The 20,639-nt window shown below is 39.9% G+C and overlaps 1 protein-coding gene across 1 annotated transcript in view; it reads left to right on the forward strand.

Annotated features, from left to right (window-relative positions):
* The window catches only part of LOC145996465 (PDF receptor-like), a 327,859-nt gene that overhangs the window by 89,148 nt on the left and 218,072 nt on the right, over positions 1–20,639 (forward strand). Inside the window, exon 2 of the mRNA XM_083132955.1 lies at positions 17,896–17,990. Within this exon, the coding sequence (XP_082989081.1) occupies positions 17,912–17,990 (79 nt within the window). The 5' untranslated portion in view covers positions 17,896–17,911. The remainder of the gene's footprint in view (positions 1–17,895; positions 17,991–20,639) is intronic.

Here is a 20,639-nt window from a genome sequence, read left to right on the forward strand (position 1 = left end):
CCCCGTTTGTTGTTTCTATGTTTAAAAATATCTACTTGGACAGTGCTAACATTTGGTGTATGACTTATGTATGTACAGGTTTCGGTTACAAAGTAACGCCACTCTTAATTCCCAGTTGCGCCGTTCGTGAGACACCCTGTAGATGAGCCAGTGTCCGGTGTTTACAATTGACACAACTAATTTATTCTTCCATGCGTGTATTGTATACGCTGTAAAGTATGTATTTGAGCAGTGCCATTGATTAGTACCTAGTACCTTTTTATAAGAAACGTTATTCTTCTTAGTTGAATAGTTATCGGCTTTTAAAAGCGTGAAGTGGTACGTTGTTTACATCTCACTCGTCCGCCATTACTACTGCACTCGTGACCTACAGGTCGCTTGTGATTGGCTATCTACGGAAATCGGAAATAAGACCGGTTCTATCCTTGAGAAATGCCATGAAATGTAACATTGCGTCTGAAATGGCATAAGATTTTTCACTTTACACGGTAGCATTTTGGTCCTGGCATAAATGTTAAGAAATATGTGTTCCTCTTTAGCGGACCTTGGAACAATGTCCACTGATATAGCCTATCCGCTTTAGTATGTCATTGACCGCCATCTTCGCTTCGCCTGGTCTTTTCCATCTTTGAAAAAAGTGAGATAATTAATTTCACTTTAATGACTGGTGATGTGTGAACGAAAGGAGGCCGTGCGTGTTCTTGAATCTCATTGGGCGACGGAGGGTGGGGAGGCCGCAGCCATTAGTGTCACGTGATGAGGGACGCTCTTTCCACAGGGGTATGGTTTCATTCTCGGTGATGGCTGTGAATATTATTGTGGCTCTGCAGTAGCTTCGAACGAACGAATTTAATATGTTTCCAAAGTATCGTGGTATTTGCTGGTCATGAATCAGGCTTATGCATAATGCATCGTGAAGAACTTCGCCTGTGGTAACGGTAATTATTTTACGCGGTCGACTGTAATTTTTAAAATTAAAAAGACCTACTTCTCATCATGGGCAGGCGGCTCGATATGGCGGAGTGGTCAGCACAGAGCACTACGACGCCAGGGGTCCCTTGTTCGAATCCTGGGTAAGACATGGATGTTTGTGGAACACGGGACCTCTTGAATACAAACACTATGCTATCGAGAAGGCCAATTATGTAGTTAGTTTCTACTACTGTCGAATAATAAGAGCCTAATACAGCAGTTTACTTACAACATACGGACTACAGAAGCATTCAAAATTACATATATACACAACATACTAAAAGCACAGGGTGCGCACGAGGGGGGCAAGGGGGGCATTTGCCCCTCCATATACCCTCACTTAGAAATTTAGTGTACAGAAATCTTATTACAGTCATTAAACAATATTATTATCTTTAAAAATTAAAATATTTTCAAGCCGACGAAAGTTCAAAGCACTACGGAGGATTTATTTCCTATGTAATTGGACTATCTCACTTCGTTCACCAGCAAATTACTGTTATTAAGGCGCACACATTTTATTCGTTACCCTAGTGGTGTTACACCTATGTGGTCGCAGAATGAATTAGTCACACATTGAAAATGAATAAATTAGGTGTACTTGTTATGAATCTGCTGTACAAAATCGTGTTTACATGTAAATTAGTCTGAACTGTATAAAAGAAAAGTAAAGAGGGACGGTACAGATAACTTTTGTGCCACGGGAGCTGAAATTCCTCTAAAACCTAGTTTCCATTCTGACAAGTTCCAGGCTCATGACGCGCAACATGCGCCGACGCACGTTGCGCGTCATTTAGTGCACCGTTTCCAAATCAAAACCACATCTGCAAAATACGCCCGCAACAACACTGGAGTGCAGGACCACAGAGTAGCGTGTGCAGTGCTTTGTAGTAGTTCAGTGTTTCTACTCTTGTATTGTAATAATTTGATGGTAATTTAACTTGTGTAAAGATGAACATACAGCTATGGCGGGTTTTGTGGTTTTGGTCGAACTGGTGACATTCCACAACACTGACTCCTCTTCATATTGCTCTATAAGTTTTACTACTTTATCTCTCGACTAATCCATATTGTCCACAAAACTAACACTCGCGTACAACTACACAACCAACTACAACGACTACACTCAAATAACAGGACGTTGTGCCGTGACGCCGTTTCAGTCCGAACAGCGAGCACGTGGTTGTCGTCGCGTCGTCTGTTTCTACTCTAGTGCGTATGCCCGTGCCCCAGGAACTTGATGCAGGCTGTTTCCATTGTCCGCGGCGCATGTTGTGCGTCAAAATCGTTTGGGGAAATTTTGTCCCTGGCACTTCCGCCGCAGCATGTTGCAGACAGTTTCCATTTCAACAAATGCTTGGCACATGCCGCGCGTCATGTTGCGCTGCAAATTTGTGGTAATGGAAACGGGGCTTAACAGAGTGATTTTCGGGGGGTGGGACACACACTATATACGCCCCTGTTTAGTGTCCATCAATGAAATAAAACAGTGATATGGAATGACGTTTTTCCTTCTCCGACTGAACTTTCATTAACGCTTTTGGCCCTTAATCAGAGGGTCTGCGCACGCCTATAATTAAAAGTACACCAAAAGACGCAAATTCTCTAGCACACGCTACAAACGTTACATGCTCAATGTTTATCATCCTTCAAGTAATTAGTGTTTTGTGATAGAATATTGAAATATTTATTATTATATAATCGCAGGACTCTGGAAATATATTTTCCTTACTTCGAATTGTCTGTAAACAAACTGATAATATATAAGGGATGAACAACTATTAACAGTTGATTACATATACATGGAATGCATTCAACACACTACGTTAATATTTAGATACAGAGTATTGTGCTAACAATCCAACAATAACTTCTTCGTAAATACACACTATTGTTAATGTACAACTGCACATTCAACACAAGCAATGTGGGTTAACCATTGTTTTCAAGGAGTGCCATCTTGTGATCAGTCCATCGAAAACCAGTGTTGCCACATAAAAGGAAATATACTTTACTGAAGGGAAATTTTGGTAAAATTTTAGGTCGAAAGGGAAAAAATACGAAAAATATAAAAATTACAGGGAAGTTTGAAGATAATATTCTCACATATTAGATTCAAGCTATTTCAGGCGTAAAATATATTTTCCCTTCGTTAGACATCGAACATAATAATTTTAATTTGACTTAGATAAAATTTGTATTTTCTACTTGTCCAACTTGTAAAATTAAAATAACACAACTAAGTATAATCCTAATTGTAACTGTTGTCCTGTTCTTTTTTTATATATATATTGTATATTTTTGACGAAGTGATATCAATGATCTTTATTTTCTGTTACTTTCATTGCTTCAATCACCCAAGCATTTCTATGAGTCTTTCTTGGATTAAATAATAATGATAATAGCTTAAGATACGAAGTTTTGTTGAAGCGGGAAAAAAATTTCTTACATGAAGGGAAAAATTGACGAAAACGGGAAATTTTACTCCTTGTAAAGGGATACTTTCCTCTTATATTTTGACAACACTGACATCGACTCTGATATCAAGGTATCTAGACCAGAGTTCGTTCAAGTTGTTCGTTCACCACCAAGTTTCCCCTATCCCTTCCGGAAAATAACCCGTAACCAAGTATTTGTATGGTTAAATAGCTCTCGCCACGAAAACAGCCCAGTCAAGGTCGGAGTTTGCTCTTGCCTCCTCCACACCCCTGGTCCTCCAGGGTTGCCACACTTCCTGTAAGCTGCTCAGTCGATACATTGCGCGTTGTACATATGCGGTTGGTTTCGACGGTTGAAAATGTTGCTTATTGGCAACACTGTAGGTGGGTGACCTTGGGTGGACTGTTTTCGTGCCGAGAGCTTTAGTAGTGTTTGTTAATGAAATATTACAATAAAATTACACAGTAACTTAAATCTCTGACCATGTCTTCATCAGCTTTATGAGGAGGCATGAATTATTCTGTAAGAAAGTAGATGTAAATATTACACTACTTACGACTATATAATAAATCATCGTTAAGTTGATCTCATTTTGGTATTAAAAGTATTTTCTACTGTTAAGGCGGGCGCTCTATATGCTGGCAAGGGAAGTGGGGAGCGGGGTATACGCAGCAGATCAACCAGACAACAGCGGTGGCGCCGAGAGTTACGACGTAGAGGGAAGGAACTAATACGTGAACCTCGTTCTGCAGGCTGCTGTGTTTCTTATCGCGCTGGATTGGTCCCTTCCCCGCTCCCCACTCTCCTTGCCAGTATATAGAGCGTCCGCCGTAAGACTGGAAAAGGACTTTAGTTATAGAGCTGCGATAGTACACGATAGGACACCCTCGCCTCGAGTATCGGTGGAACAAGGCCGCGTATAACGGTAGAAAAGAGGTGAAAGCGAGTGGGCGCTCATGCAAACGGCTTGTAGCTGGGGTCCAGTTTTTCGCTCTGACGCGTTCATTGGTCGAGTCCTACTTGCGCAAGGGACTTGTTTTGATTCGCTTGTTCCAGAGATTCCCTGGACAGAGTGTAGAGAGGGATTCTTCCGTCGATTGGAATTCATTAGCAGCTCTGGGAACTATCCGGCTTCTCGTCGGTGAACACCTGGTGTAGGGGGAAATCCTCTGTGCACGAAATCGATTACGTGTGAAGCCCTAAATTCATGCACCCTTATGTGTGAGACTTCACGATTGTACAGTGCGGAACCTATACCCTGTCCCAGCTAACTGTGGAGCAAGGCTGCGCATAGCAGTAGAGAAGGGGAGGGATCGAGTGGGCAGAGCGAAGCAGTGCACGCTGCTCGAAGGCTGGTAACTCCAGTCGCTTTCCCCCACTCCACGCAATTCTGTTCCTCACACGTGTTCATTGGTGGAGTCGTCTCGCGTCACTACTTGCGCAGATACTTGTTTTCGTTCGCCTGCTCGCCCGACCCTGTGGCCGAGTGGTTAGCACATCGCGCTGCGACGCCAAGGGTCCCGGGTTCGAATCCCGGTCGGGCTTGGTTGTTTGTGAATGTCCATTCATCAATTTCATCATTTCATCACTCATCCCCATCTTCGCAAATTAGCCAAGAGGCACAAAACGCGAAGTAAAATAAACTAAATCAAATCAAATCAAATCAAATCGTTCGCCTGCTCCATAGTTAGCTGGGACAAAGTATACTTTAAACTTTATATCAGGACCTGAGTGTAAAGTGGACTTAAACTTTGACAAAGTGCCTTCATAGCACGGTGCAAAAAACAGAAGTCAAATTACTGTATAATTTTCATGTACAATGTATATACTTCGTGAGGAATTTGAGGGGACAGGAAGTGTCTTGTCCCCCCTAAGCCGACGCTTATGCCTCCTTATCTTCATATACAGGGTGCTTCTGTGATCGTGTTACAGACTTTCAGGTATGATGCAAGGGAACAAACGCAACAAAATGAGATAGGGAACCCTGGTCCGGAAATGCCCCAGTCAAAATTTACAAATCAAAACCGAAGGGCAGGCAACCATGCACAACGCGGAGGAAACCATAGAAGAAAGGGGGAAGAATCCACCGCACATGCCCTGGAGAAGACGTAACGTAAAGGGGTGTTAACCCTTTTGTGTGGCTCTCTTCCATTTACGTTATGTTAGGTCAGTTCAAGTTAGGTAAACCCCTGCCCAAAACCTGGAGTTACGTTATAAACAAAACTCCTCAACAGATGGTGCTGCATGCAATATACGTTAGATGTGGTTGTATTTTGCGGAGATTTATATGAATTGGCTAAAAGACACATGTTAATGGTGAATATTAAACACACAAATATAATAAAATGCAGGTAAAGCCGCGTGCTGTTTGCTATTATACCCATACATATGTTACCTGGTAGCTCTCAAAACAATTTCTTTCTAAAGATTGTATACATAAACGCATGCTACAGACAGAATGTTAAATTTCAGGAGTTTTCATGGGTTTAGTTGCGTTTGAGGATATGAAATCAAGAAACAGATTAGATTAGCGGCGATTGGATTCCAAAACTGTGGACGGGGGGGGGGGGGGCAACTGCGCTCACGCCCCCTAATCGCCGCCACTGCTTGCACATGATTTTCATGAAGTGCTACGGAGTTTTCTGTGTTTGCTACTGCAGGTGTTTTCGGTCTTGAGCTCTTTTGTGGCAATAAATATTTGGGTTTTCTGTAGGCTTGCCAACTTTAAGGAATAAAATTGCGGGATATTTCCTTGCAATGTAAAGGTTCTGAACCGTTAGATTTAAATGTTCTGGAAGATTTCTTTCCAGACAAAACGTCATGGTTATCCTATACTGGATGCTTTCCATGAATCTATGGGATTGGGATACCACAAGTCCACAAAACCTCTACCATTGTCTGTCATGTCAATAACAAATCCTGAATAATGATAGTAACAAGAACCAGCTCAGTCTGCAAAGAAAATAAACCCATTCCGAGAACTTATTGAACTACCCTTCAACATTGAGTATCAAAGTTGTTGTTATCAACTGTTAATTTCCTGTTGTCTTGCTGAATAAAAGAGCGAATCAACTTGATCAAAACAACCTGTCAACAACAATTCTTAAGTAAACAGAACAAAATCAGTACATTGATTGACAGACTCTTGTGAAGGCGTAATACTATAACAATCAAAATGAAGTACCATACATTTATTTACACAAAAAACAATGCACTTATTTCCAATGTAGCATATTACTAACTAAATCTATATAATTAAGCGTCGGCTTCCGTACCGGAGTTGTTAGCAAACCTCGCTACGACGTCAGGCGTCCTGGGTTCGAATCCCGGCATGGTTGTTCTTTGCGAGTGTCGCTTCATCAATTCATCACCAGTCCTTATCTTCGCAATTAGCCAAAAGTGACAAAAATGGGAAGTAAAATAAACCAAATCAATCAATCAATCAATCAATGAAGCAATATTGGCTGGAGGGAAGTAAAGAGATCTTGAGACTTACCCGCAACAATGCCTTTGTTTTCGTTTTCTACAGGTCTTGTGTAGACGCTTTGACACAACAATGTACTTAAGCTTCCTATTTCTCCATCTTCCACAGAAATTCACTTTACACGAACAAAATAATATGGTGAAGTGTAATTGTTTGCTTTGCGATAACAAATTTCTACGCTCATCAAACTCTTAGCAAAAGCAAATAGAAGATAAGGAATATAATAATACTAAATCTCGTCATTCCGGGAGAAAACAAAGTTTGTCCGGGAGACCGGAAGAGTGAGTTCGATTCCGGGAAGGTTGGCAAGCCTAACCCTGTTCCAACTATCTCTGGAGCAGGCGAACGTGAGAGGGAATGGATATGCGTGGAGGGGGAGCTAGGTGAACCCCAGAATAGCTCCATGCATGGATAATATTTTTTTCTCAAATCACCCACCCCGGGAATCAAACCAGAGTCTCCCGCATGGTAGTCAGACGGTATACCGGCACACACACGCACCTACATATAATATATTGATTGATTGAATTCTTGTATTAAGTTTAGTTTATGCACAGTAAGGCTAATCGGGACTGTGCCTACAGTTTAAAGTGGGATCCGAACCACTATGTGCCTCCACCGGGTATCGAACCCTGGACCCCTTGATTACAAGGCGACGACGTTTCTCATCTTGAGATCAATGCATAGAAAGGCGATCCAAGGCCTGAATTCCCCCCACGACCTCTCCTATGAAAAAATACACGTGTAATATGCATCGAGCCAGGCGAGTAGATTGCCATAGCAACAGACATTTGCAAGTTTTGTCCCGTTAAACGCTCGAAATGAGACTGGAAACGCACAAAGTCCATTCACAAAGCCCAAATCCGTATTTACCACACTATGTGAAGTGGCTGGAATGTTATAAATTGTATGATCAAAGTGTGTATGTATTATGTAGGTGAACAGATCCGTGAGAACATACCTCATATTCATACAAGGCAACATAACTAAGCTTTAACATCCACACACAGCACGAAGACCATGCGATCAGCAGAAATACAAAAGCTAAGTAATGGGAGAATCGTATAGCATAGGATTTCGACAGACTCGAAAATGCATTTAAGTGAAGTCAAAGGGAAATTATCAATATGCATTTTAATGCACTCAATCCACCCATATATTTAGTACCAAATTGCCAAGCATGTTGAATCCTGGCTCGAAATATTAATTACGTTATATTGTTGACAGTTCAATTTGTCGTGTCAGAATTGTCAAACCCACATCAACGAACTAGCGTGTGCTTTCTGGACTGAATGGCAGATGGTGTTGTCAGTCGATGTGAATAGATTTCGCTGTTAAACAGCACAAATACGTATCCTGAACTCGGTTAACCTTCACACTCCCACGATTACAATTCTAAAACTCAAGTTGAAGGGTAGATCAATAAATTCTCGGAATGGGATTATTTTCCTTGCAGACTGTAACGAATTTCTCTGCGGCGATTAAAAAAAATTATAAAAGTATCATTCTACTACCGCAAGTACACCACAAGTCCGCCTCACCTCAATTCGGCACGCATTGCGTCTTTGTTTTTGTTTTGGTAATAATTGCTGAATTGTCCGATAGGGGGACATAGTGGGCTATCAGCATTTTCCGCTTCTACAGCCAGCATATTCATCGTCAAGCTACACGCACACTCGCTCTCTCTTGCACCCAAAGGCGACGAAGGAACTCTTTCTCTATCGCCAGTGTTCAGACAAAAAAACGTCAATACACCTTCAGGAATGTTCCGCGAAGCAGATAGGTAAGTACGAATGTCAAAAGTTGACGAAACGAAGAAGTTATAGGTGTCCGAAGAATAGTAAATTTTTACCCTAATTTCGAGTAACTTTACGTTGGCTGTTACAAAGCATTAAATACAATTAAGTAAGAACTATCTAAATGTAAGTTGTAGGCAAATAGCAGTTATATTTTTACGTATTGTCCATTGCGGGCTCTTGTTGATATAATTAGTTTACTGAGCACCTCTTTTTTAAAATTGCTAATTTGACGCTGGGTCGTCAACGAATTGTTAACCAATTGTTATCTTGTTAAAACCTTTTACGACAGTTATTACAATAAAGCTGTTACATTAAAAAAATGATTTTGCGAATTTGTCGTTGTTTGATCCTGGAAGAATTCTTCTGCATATACCGGGTAGCCAGAATTAAATTACCCAACTCAGAGCCCTGTGTAGCCTGTTTGAGGCATCGTAGAACTCTGAAATTTGGTGAATCCACTAGACAGACCATGGAGAAGAGGATGGCGATAAAAAAGGTTCAATTTTCCGCCACCAGGTTGAAATGTGGCGCTGTAATAATGAATATTGAAAAACATAAGTCGAGTGTACAAATCTTTAAATCAGGAACAAGAGGTTCTATCCGCCACTGCAACAGCCACTTCGGTGACAAGTTCTTCTGCAATCGGCTGGCGGCCCCTTCCTGCTGCAACACCCAGATCTCCAGTCTCTTCAAATTTCTTCATCTTTCTTAATCCATGCGTAGTCATGGGACCCTTTCGAAGTCCTTTCGCATGACGATAACCTCGCACTACTGCCGTTCTGATAAAACAACTTCACCAGCAATGCACGTTCTTTCTTATTTAATGGCATGGTGATCACTTCCGAACATTTGTTCAGCACTCACGTTAAGCGATTTAGCCGAGTTATTAATTAGAAAGACATTTGTTAGTGGCTGGAAGTTGCGAGAAAGTAATCTCGTTTATTGCAAGATTGCAAGCTAAAGGCAAATCCATAACCAATTGGAGCAGTTGACGTCATTAGTAGAACCCATCATGGAAGTACAGCGCCACATTTCAACCCGGTGGCGGAAAATTGAACTATTCTCTTTATGAAGAGATATGTTTCGTCTGATAAATGTTATAATTTATTGGTGTTAACGAAATTGTTTGGTGGACTATCTTACGGTGTACGTGTTCAATTTGCCTGATATTTATTTCCTGGCGTGGTTCTCTTGTGAGACTGAAGCGACGCGTAACAACGCGTCACATACTTCCAAAGCAGAGACTTTAGTAATTGACCTTAAGCACGTCTTCCCCTTTGCTTAAATAATCTACCCACCTAGTACATTACAAGACTCAGCTGGCAAATTAGCGTGCGGTTCTGTTTCATCTTACTATCATTATTCGGAATGTATTATTAACATAAAAGAAAGAATGGTAGATATTTTGTGGAGATTCATGGAAGTCATCCAAGTATAGGATGACCATGGCGTTTTATCTCGAAATTAAGATTGAATGGTTTGACGAGTAAAAACATGACCTGCCCTGCCCTTGCAATACTGCAGCTCCATCTGTTATTTGCAGATACGATATAAACATGAAGTGGATCACAATAGCGATAGACAATTTACTCCGATGCATCTATATTTACGGGTGTCATGCATGGGCGTCCGGAAGGGGGTCAAGGGGGCTGTGACCCCCCTGGAAAACGAAAGTCAACCAAAAATTACATATTTCACACATATAATTTAATTTTACCCACAATAATGTGGGTTAATTATTGCACGAACATGATAAATTCAAATTTAAGCATTTTTTTTGAGGGATGAACACTATTATTGGGGAAAATATGCCATGTTGGCCCCCCTGGAAAAAAATACTTTCCTTGCCCCTCCCTGGAAAAACTCCTGCGGACGTCCATGATGTCATGCAATATCCGTTCTTAAAATATTCTGTATCAATGGAAAATAATATCTGTGAATTGTGCAATAATATCTGTGCAGTGTGAGGTTACAAGATTTTCAATATCCTTGAAATCAAATAAGTCAATAATCCACTTGAAATATTATAGTTCGATAAAAAATTACTAATGATGTTTTGAAATAACTTTTTAACATACACTTTTCAAAAGAAAGAAGACGATAAGGTACTCGAATTGCAAGAGTTGGGTAGTAATGAGTTAAGATATGTTACGTCTTAACTAACTACTAACTAACTCTCTAGCCTTCTTAAACCCGAAGGTCCATGGCTGCAGCAACACAGGCCTTCCATCTTTCCCTATCTTGAGCAAGATCTATATACTCTTTTCCATCCCTACCGATTTCCCTTAGGTCCATCTCAACGTTGTCCCTCCATCTTCGTCTTGGCCTTCCTGCAGGTCTCTTACCATCAGGTTTCCCAACAAGAATCCTGTAAACTCCTCTTTCCTCTCCCATTCGTGCCACATGGCCTGCCCACCTAAGTCTTCTTGATTTAATCATTCTAATAATATCTGTACATGAATACAAATTATGTAGTTCTAAATTATGTAACCTTCTCCCCTCACCTGTCTCCTCATCCCTTTTAGGTCCAAAGATTTTCCTAAGGATCTTATTTTCAAATACTCTCAATTTATGTTCCTCTTTCAATGTAAGGGACCAAGTTTCACATCCATATAATACTACAGGCAAAATTACTGTTTTGTATATTTTAACTTTTAGTTTCTTAGATATTAAACGAGAAGACAAAATTTTATGAAGAGAGAAGTAACATGCATTTCCTGAATTAAGCCTACTTTTTATTTCCTCTTTAATATAATTTTCATTTGTTAATATTACTCCTAAGTATTTGAATTTGGAAACTGGTTCAAACGAGTTGTTATCAATAATTAGATTTTAATTATTACCTAACACTTGGTTTCGGCCTGTAAGCATATATTTAGTTTTCTCTTTGTTAACTTCCAAACCTATCTCTTTAGCAGTTTTGAAAAATATTTTAGCATTATTCTTAATTGTATTCACATCATCCCCCAGTAAGTCTACATCATCTGCATATGCTAACAACAGAGTCACACCATTTAATTTTAGTCCTTCTTTAGTTTCTTTTACCTTCCTAACAGCATATTCTAAGGCAAAATTAAAGACCAATGGAGATAATGCATCTTCTTGTTTTAACCCATCATGAATTGTCAATTTGTCAGACATATTAATACCCACACGAATTTTACTTTCTGTTTCACTAGTGCATATTTTTATCATATTAACAAGCTTCTTAGGTATTCCAAACTCTACTAATATATTATATAATTTCTCTCTTTTGACCGAATCATATGCTTTTTTGAAATCCATGAATAGCTGATGGACATTTTGATTATATTCTCACTTTTTTTCAAGTGTCTGTCTGATGTGAAAAATTTGATCTGTAGTTGATCTGTTACGTTTAAATCCACATTGATAATCACCTATAATTTCATTAGCATATGGGGTTAGTCTTGTTAAAAGAATGTTAGATAATATTTTATATGTTGTTGAGAGTAGAGAAATTCCACGGTAATTATTGCAGTTCATTTTATCACTTTTTTTAAACACAGGAACAATTATGGATTCTTTCCACTGTTGAGGGATTTCTTCTTTATTCCATATTAAACAAATTAATTTATGAATTTGACATATTAAGGAATTTCCACCATATTTAATTAACTCAGCTGGTATTAAATCAATGCCAGGTGCTTTGTTATTCTTTAGCCTTTTAATAGCATCTTTAACTTCAGTCAAGTTAGGTTCTGGAACTAAAGGTTCTGCTGTGTGGATTTCATTTACTTCCGATTTATCTCCTACATGGACATTTAAAAGGTCATTAAAGTAGTTCTTCCATCTATTTAGAATATCGTTTGGGTCAGCTAGAAAATCACCGTCTTTATCTTTTATCAAGTTTACTTTAGGTTGCCACCCCTTTCTAAACTCATTTACACCTTTATATAAATCTCTGATATTTTTATTTTTGCTGTTTGTTTCAATTTCGTTAATTTTGCTTTTCAAGTAATCTCTTTTTTTACTTCTAAACGTGCGGTTAACTTCTCGCTTTATTCTATTATAATTGCTTAGATTTGTATCATCAGAGTTGTTTAACCACCTAAGTCTAGCCTGATTTCTTATTTCTATTAGATTATGACATTCATTATCAAACTATGGCTTACTTTTTCTCGGTTTATGGTATCCTATACTTTCTTTAGCTGCTGATTCTATTGCATTACGTATGTGCTCCCAATTCTTATTTACGTCTGTCTCATTTATATTTTCATCATCATTTAAATCCTGCAAAACATCAAATCTATTTGACAGTTTAATTTGGTAATCTTTCTTAATTCTCTCATCAGGAAACTTTCCTGTATCAAATTTTAGAACTTTTAGATTTTGTTGCTTATGATTTATCACTGAGAGCCTTTCTCTTAATTTAGCAATTACTAAATAATGGTCACTGGGACAGTCAGCACCTCTATGTGTACGAACGTCAATTATACTAGTATGCCGTCTCTTATCAATGAGAATATGATCTATCTGATTATGAGTTTTACCATCTGGGGAAGACCAGGTATATTTATGGATATCTTTATGTTTAAAAGTGGTACTTTTCACAATTAAATTCTTTGAGGTTGCAAAAGTAATCAATCTTATACCATTATCATTACTTAATTCATGAAGATTTTCTTTACCAATCGTGGGTTTAAATGTAAATGTCTCTTCTTTGCCAATCTGTTACATTACAGTCACCTAACAGAATTTTCATATCATACTGAGAAAATTTATCAAAGACCTGTTCTAACTCTGTATAAAAATCATCTTTAGTATTATCATCTTTATCTTCCGTTGGTGCATGTATGTTTATTAAAATAATTTTACACCACCTACCCTCTAAAACTGCATATGATATCCTATCATTAATAAATTCTACTGTTATAAGAGCCGAGATAATTCTATTATTTATGAAAAAGCCTGTTCCAAAATTATGATTTTCAGTACCACCATAGAAAAAAGTATAATTTTTATTTTTACAATTCCCTTCTCCTGGCCACCTAACTTCCTGGACAGCTACTACATCTAATTTATACTTAACTATCTCATTAACTGTACACTGAAATCCCCCAGGTCGGTAAAGGCTCAGAACATTCCAGGTGCCTAATTTAATATTTTTCTTATTCCTAACGTAGATCTTATCCTTAGTCCAGAGACCTCCCAAAGTAGTCCCCACCCGGAGATCCGAACGGGGGACTATTTTACCTCCGGAATATTTTACCTTGGGAACATCCATGGCCTTATATTGCTGTTTCTTGACATTTGTTTTTACAGTGCAGAGTTGTCAGCTCTACGCCTAACCCCCAATATGAATGGAGGAACTACTACACAAGACGAACACAAACACATTAGACAGCACAACTACTACCCAAGACACACACAAACACATCACAACTATAACACAAAATAAACACAAACACACCACAACTACTACACAATATAAACATAAACAAACTACACACCACAACTACTAGCTACACAAGACAAAACAAACATACTAGACAGCACAACTACTACACAAACATACTAGACAGCACAACTACAACACAAGAAAATTCCAGTTTTAGGATTGTGATATCACATGAGCTGCAAGTGGTTTTATCAGGGTAGTTGAAAATTAAGTATCCTTCGTTTCTTTAAAAGACCTAAAGAATAATTTATATTGTGACATGTAGACGTCTAAAATGTCTTGAGTCGACAGTTGTGGCCTTATTGTAAAATAGATATTTTTAAATATAGATAATGCACTGAATTATTATTGCATTTTTAAATTCAATAGTGTGAGGTTATTATTGTAAAATATCCACACAGAAGAAAAATTATATATTTTTGGTTCAGAGACATCTGTTATAAATTATTAGACATGGAAGTCAAGTTACAAAATAATCATTACATAGTTCTGCAGCCATCAAAAGAACTTTTTAACTGTACCCCGTACGTTAAATACATCTCTTGGATATTATCCATTCGCAGTGTGCGAATTAACGGAGGAACACCAGGCATCCCCCCACGAAAAAAAATATCCCCAGCAAACAAGACACCTCACCGAGCTGAGAACACTTTACTGCATGAAATATATCAGTATCATGTCATGGAAACATAGGTGGAAAATTACTTAACACTTTAGATTTTAATCTAATTTGTATTATATTTGAGTTGTTATTTAGCGTCGCTTTTATTCAACCTTTGTCTAATCGCGACGATGAGAATGAATGAAGATGTGATGAAATTGGTGAAGGGACATTTGCAAGTAACACCAATGTCCAGGTCGGGATTCCAACCCGGTCCTCTGGTGTCGGAGCGCTTTGATAACCACTCCGGCACGGTGGATGGCTTTTCAATTTTATAAAAAAGCAAGGACATATTTAAATCACAGAAATTACACATTTCCGCATAGCGACTCCTACTCGGAAAATGTTAAAGTAAGTTTATCCCACTTGTGTAGGAATATCTTGTGCACGTTGCTTTTCGACAAAATCAAGAATTCTATGTGCTTTGTCAGTGTTACGATTTCGTTTTCGCAGGCGACACTTGGCTCATAGGCAAAGTCATTTCCTTCTGCTGGTTTCACAAACGAAGTCACTCTTATTTATTAGCATTAAAAAGCTGAACTCCACACACACGCGTGCGCGGAGAGAGAGAGAGAGAGAGAGAGAGAGAGAGAGGAAGAAAGGGTTAAAAACTTGATTTTCTCCACAAGGTCAACTTGGCTGAAACGCCGAACATAAAAGCTATAGAAATCATTTTCAAAGCTTGAACGTGGGTGACTGAATTAAAACTTTCAAAAGTAAAAAATTCTGGCTTCACCGGTCAATTTATCAGACAAGTTGATTTTCAAAAGATTATTTTCTTTCCCTTGTTCGACATTTTACAAAGCCACCTTTTTATATATGAAAAACTTACTCAATGCCTGTTTTTTTGAAGAAAACAGCTTTCTGTAAAATTATACGGCCTGCTAATATAACACTAAAATCACGGAAGTAGAAGTTTACATCGTAATAATTCGGGCGTTACACTTGCCGTCCCCTCTCCCAGTGTATGGGCAGCAACATGTACCAGCAGCTATGGCTTGTCTGATCTTGCAGCGGCCGGCCTACATGCTGTCAAGGGAAGTGGGGAGCGGGGAACACCGCAGACCAACCAGGTAACAGCGGTGGCTCAGAGAGTTAGAACGTCACGGGAGGATGTGCTGCAAGCTGCTGTTTCTCATCACTCTGGATTGGTCGCTTCCCCACTCTCGATTTCCCTTGCCAGCTTGTAGGCCGCCCACCGTAAGAACAAACAAGAGTGTAGGTAGATATTGTTCGTGACCACCATTGTTGTCAGTCCATATGCTGTCTGTGCCGGGTGTAGTTTGAGTGTAATGGGGAAGATAAAAAGGTGCATGTATTTTCGATCGTAAGTGTCTGAATTGGGTGGTTTTAGCATTTGCAGAGCTGAGATATTTATGGACTTTGTTAGGCAAGTACTTTAAAGTAAAGATTAAGAAGGCCCTAGACTATTTCACAGTACAGCACATGAGTAACCAATTGAACAAATAAGTTACTCTATCGGTCCGAGCACAACCATTCCTGGAAATTCACACTTTATCGCCCACTAAGGCGTTTCACGCCACTGTAAAATCTCAATTGTCAGCTTTTTAAGAAATATGAAAATACGGCTTGCGGAATTTCCATGACATAAGTTAAGGTTTCTAGAGAGGAATCCGTTCTAGGCCCTCAGAATGCGCTCTCGTGTCATTCCGGCGGACTTCGTGCACTTCCGACATTCTTTTAGAGGTATCTGTACAAAGTACAAATGCTGCTAAACTGAGGGGCGCTATATTGACTGGTCCCTCCGCAAAAACAATGTAGCACACGACAGTTCGGCGCCAGATTGATGTGTAATAAAATGGACGTCCAGTCGAAGATGATTTTCTTCTTGCATTTTGTTCATTAATCTCCTCACAGAAAAAAAAGTATTTGAGACTTTCTAGTTTCTTAATTCTGCTAATTGCCATTCCTACGCACAAAAATATCAGGAAAGGTCTAATTATGCGAGAGATTATTTCTCTCTCTGAACGTCTCTTTTATTCGTTTTGAGTAATTAGCACCGTAATATGTCGTTCGTACATAAGGAAGAAAATCTCTCTTGAGGAAAAGAAAAACTCAGAGTATAATGTAACCTCATTAAGCAAGAATTTTTCTTTTCCGTTTCCTATAAACGACCATCAAGGTTAGTTACTATCAAAGAGACACTTTCCCGGAAAGAAACGCTATAAAGAAATTGTCATAATGTCATTTTTAACTTATGGGTCTTATTTCTGCCCTTTCTTTGATGTCTCAAGGAAATCTTGTTTTAATTCTTATTTGCATAATCCACAGGAACAACGGGAACAGCAACAGCTTCCTGTTTGCGTTGTCTTGGATCTTGCCTCTCTTCCAGTAATGTGTTACTAGATTTAGTTTCCCTTCTTGTACTAGTGTTACTGGAACTTTCTTCACTTCATGTGCTCATGCGTATCTTATTTCCTTTAATGTGCCACGTTACTGAATATTCTTCTTCCCCTTCATGTGTCCATGTTACAGGATCTTCTTGAGATGGTGTTTTAAGTCCACTTTATGCACACTAAGGCTAATCGGGACTGGACCTACAGTTTACAGTGAGATCCGAGCCACTATGTGCCTTCACCGCGTATCGAACCCGGGACCTCTTGATTACAAGGCGACAACGCTACCACTGCGCCATCGGGGAGGCCAACCGAATCTTGTTTCCCTTCATATGCCCACGTTACTTGATCTTGTCTACCTTCATGTCTCCATGTTACTGGATCTTATTTCCCTTCATGTGTCCACATTACTGGATATTGTTTCCCTTCATGTACCCATATTGCCGGATCTTGTTTCCCTTCATGTGCTCACATTACTAGATTTTGTTTCCCTTCATATGCCCACATTACTGAATCTTGTTTCTTTTCATGTGTTCTGTTACTGGACCTCGTTTGCCTTCTGCATACGTTACCCGTTTTCCTTTCTCTTCTTGTGCAAATGTTAGTTTCCAATATTATCCAGAGTTTTTTTTTTGGAATTATTCTTTTATTATCCTATAAGTTGTCTTTTATAACTAACATGATATGTGTTGCTGAAAATAGTTACTCCTTTGTAGTTTGCTATTTTTCTTGTTTTATTCTTTGAAGTTGTATCTTGTTTCCAGGATCTTGTGAGTGATCATGGGAGCAGAGCAAGTGGACCCCTGGGTCCACAAGGGAGACGATTGTGCCAAGTTCTTTGCAAACTCCACTGTTACAGGTATGTTTCAACCTCCACTATAAAACATTTTCCTTCAATCGCAGAGGATCTGTAAGAACACGTATGAAAACTTGCAATCTGGTAGATGGTGGCTCAGTCATTTGCTAGCTAAACGTCCGATGGCTTCCGCGACTGAAGTGAATGTTTTACGAGGAGGGGGGGGGGGATAAAATGAGGGAGAGCAAAAGAGACGGGACTTTTTAGACGGAGGAATTGGAGAGAGATGGAGATGGATAGATAGTTACAGGAGACGCTACATCTTCGGCCGAGATTAGGTAAGCTCTACCTTACCCTCATGAAGTCTGCCATTCTCAGTCATAAGGTATTGGTATAATGTAATCTCTCGTGTCATTTCTCTAAGTCAGGTTTAGTATCCCTATGCACCTCTCAGGGGGTTTATGATAAGCGAGTGGCGTTACGTTTCGCAATATACTGAGAGAGGTAGAGAGTTGATCAGCGCCGCTACTGGATAAAAGTTGTACAATAGTACACAAAGCACGGAAAATTAGTACACAAAACACCCAAACACTGTAGAAACGAGCTAATACACTAGCGTTCCTCTCATTTTCGAGTTACACTTAACCATGCAGCAGGCAGGAAACATTAATGAATGTGTAAACTTCAGCATAAAGCATTTTCCAGTTATTGCAGAGGCAAAGTGGGGTGAGACGGAGAAAAGTAGCAGGAGCTTAGGTGGAGAGGATGCAAGTTGAATCTTGGACAGTTGTGGATTTTGGATTTGGGAAGACAGTCGGTTTGGTTTGGGGAACACAGTCGGAGGTTTTGGAGTTTGAGACGATAGTTGTGGATTTTGGATTTGGGAAGACAGTCGGTTTGGTTTGGGGAACACAGTCGGAGGTTTTGGAGTTTGAGACAATGGTTGTGGATTTTGGATTTGGGAAGACAGTCGGTTTGGTTTGGGGAAAACAGTCGGGGTTTTTGGAGTTTGAGACGATGGTTGTGGCTCTTGGATTTGGGAAGACAGTCGGTTTGGTTTGGGGAATACAGTCTGGTTTTTTGGAGTTTGAGACTATAGTTGCGGATTTTGGATTTGGGAAGACAGTCAGTTTGGTTTGGGGAACACAGTCGGGATTTTGGAGTTTGAGACGATAGTTGTAGATTTTGGATTTGGGAAGACAGTCGGTTTGGTTTGTGGAACACAGTCGGGATTTTTGGAGTTTGAGACGATAGTTGTGGATTTTGGATTTGGGAAGACAGTCGGTTTGGTTTGGGGAACACAGTCGGGGTTTTGGAGTTTGAGACGATAGTTGTGGATTTTGGATTTGGGAAGACAGTCGGTTTGGTTTGGGGAACACAGTCGGAGGTTTTGGAGTTTGAGACAATGGTTGTGGATTTTGGATTTGGGAAGACAGTCGGTTTGGTTTGGGGAAAACAGTCGGGGTTTTTGGAGTTTGAGACGATAGTTGTGGATTTTGGATTTGGGGAACACAGTCGGGGTTTTTGGAGTTTGAGACGATGGTTGTGGATTTTGGATTTGTGGAACACAGTCGGGATTTTTGGAGTTTGAGACGATAGTTGTGGATTTTGGATTTGGGAAGACAGTCGGTTTGGTTTGGGGAACACAGTCGGGGTTTTGGAGTTTGAGACGATAGTTGTGGATTTTGGATTTGGGAAGACAGTCGGTTTGGTTTGGGGAACACAGTCGGAGGTTTTGGAGTTTGAGACAATGGTTGTGGCTCTTGGATTTGGGAAGACAGTCGGTTTGGTTTGGGGAACACAGTCGGGGTTTTTGGAGTTTGAGACGATAGTTGTGGATTTTGGATTTGGGGAACACAGTCGGGGTTTTTGGAGTTTGAAACGATGGTTGTGGCTCTTGGATTTGGGAAGACAGTCGGTTTGGTTTGGGGAACACAGTCGGGGTATTTGGAGTTTGAGACGATAGTTGTGGATTTTGGATTTGGGAAGACAGTCGATTTGGTTTGGGGAACACAGTCGGGGTTTTTGGAGTTTGAGACGATAGTTGTGGATTTTGGATTTGGGAAGACAGTCGGTTTGGTTTGGGGAACACAGTCGGGGTTTTGGAGTTTGAGACGATAGTTGTGGATTTTGGATTTGGGAAGACAGGCGGTTTGGTTTGGGGAAAACAGTCGGGGTTTTTGGAGTTTGAGACGATAGTTGTGGCATTTGGATTTGGGATGACAGTCGGTTTGGTTTGAGGAACACAGTCGGATGTTTTGGAGTTTGAGACAATGGTTGTGGATTTTGGATTTGGGAAGACAGTCGGTTTGGTTTGGGGAACACAGTCGGGGTTTTTGGAGTTTGAGACGATAGTTGTGGATTTTGGATTTGGGAAGACAGTCGGTTTGGTTTGGGGAACACAGTCGGAGGTTTTGGAGTTTGAGACAATGGTTGTGGATTTTGGATTTGGGAAGACAGTCGGTTTGGTTTGGGGAAAACAGTCGGGGTTTTTGGAGTTTGAGACGATGGTTGTGGCTCTTGGATTTGGGAAGACAGTCGGTTTGGTTTGGGGAATACAGTCTGGTTTTTTGGAGTTTGAGACTATAGTTGCGGATTTTGGATTTGGGAAGACAGTCAGTTTGGTTTGGGGAACACAGTCGGGATTTTGGAGTTTGAGACGATAGTTGTAGATTTTGGATTTGGGAAGACAGTCGGTTTGGTTTGTGGAAC

This window comes from Lepisma saccharinum, chromosome 12 (genome assembly GCF_977018435.1).
Source record: "Lepisma saccharinum chromosome 12, izLepSacc3.1, whole genome shotgun sequence".
NCBI classification, from domain to species: domain Eukaryota; kingdom Metazoa; phylum Arthropoda; class Insecta; order Zygentoma; family Lepismatidae; genus Lepisma; species Lepisma saccharinum.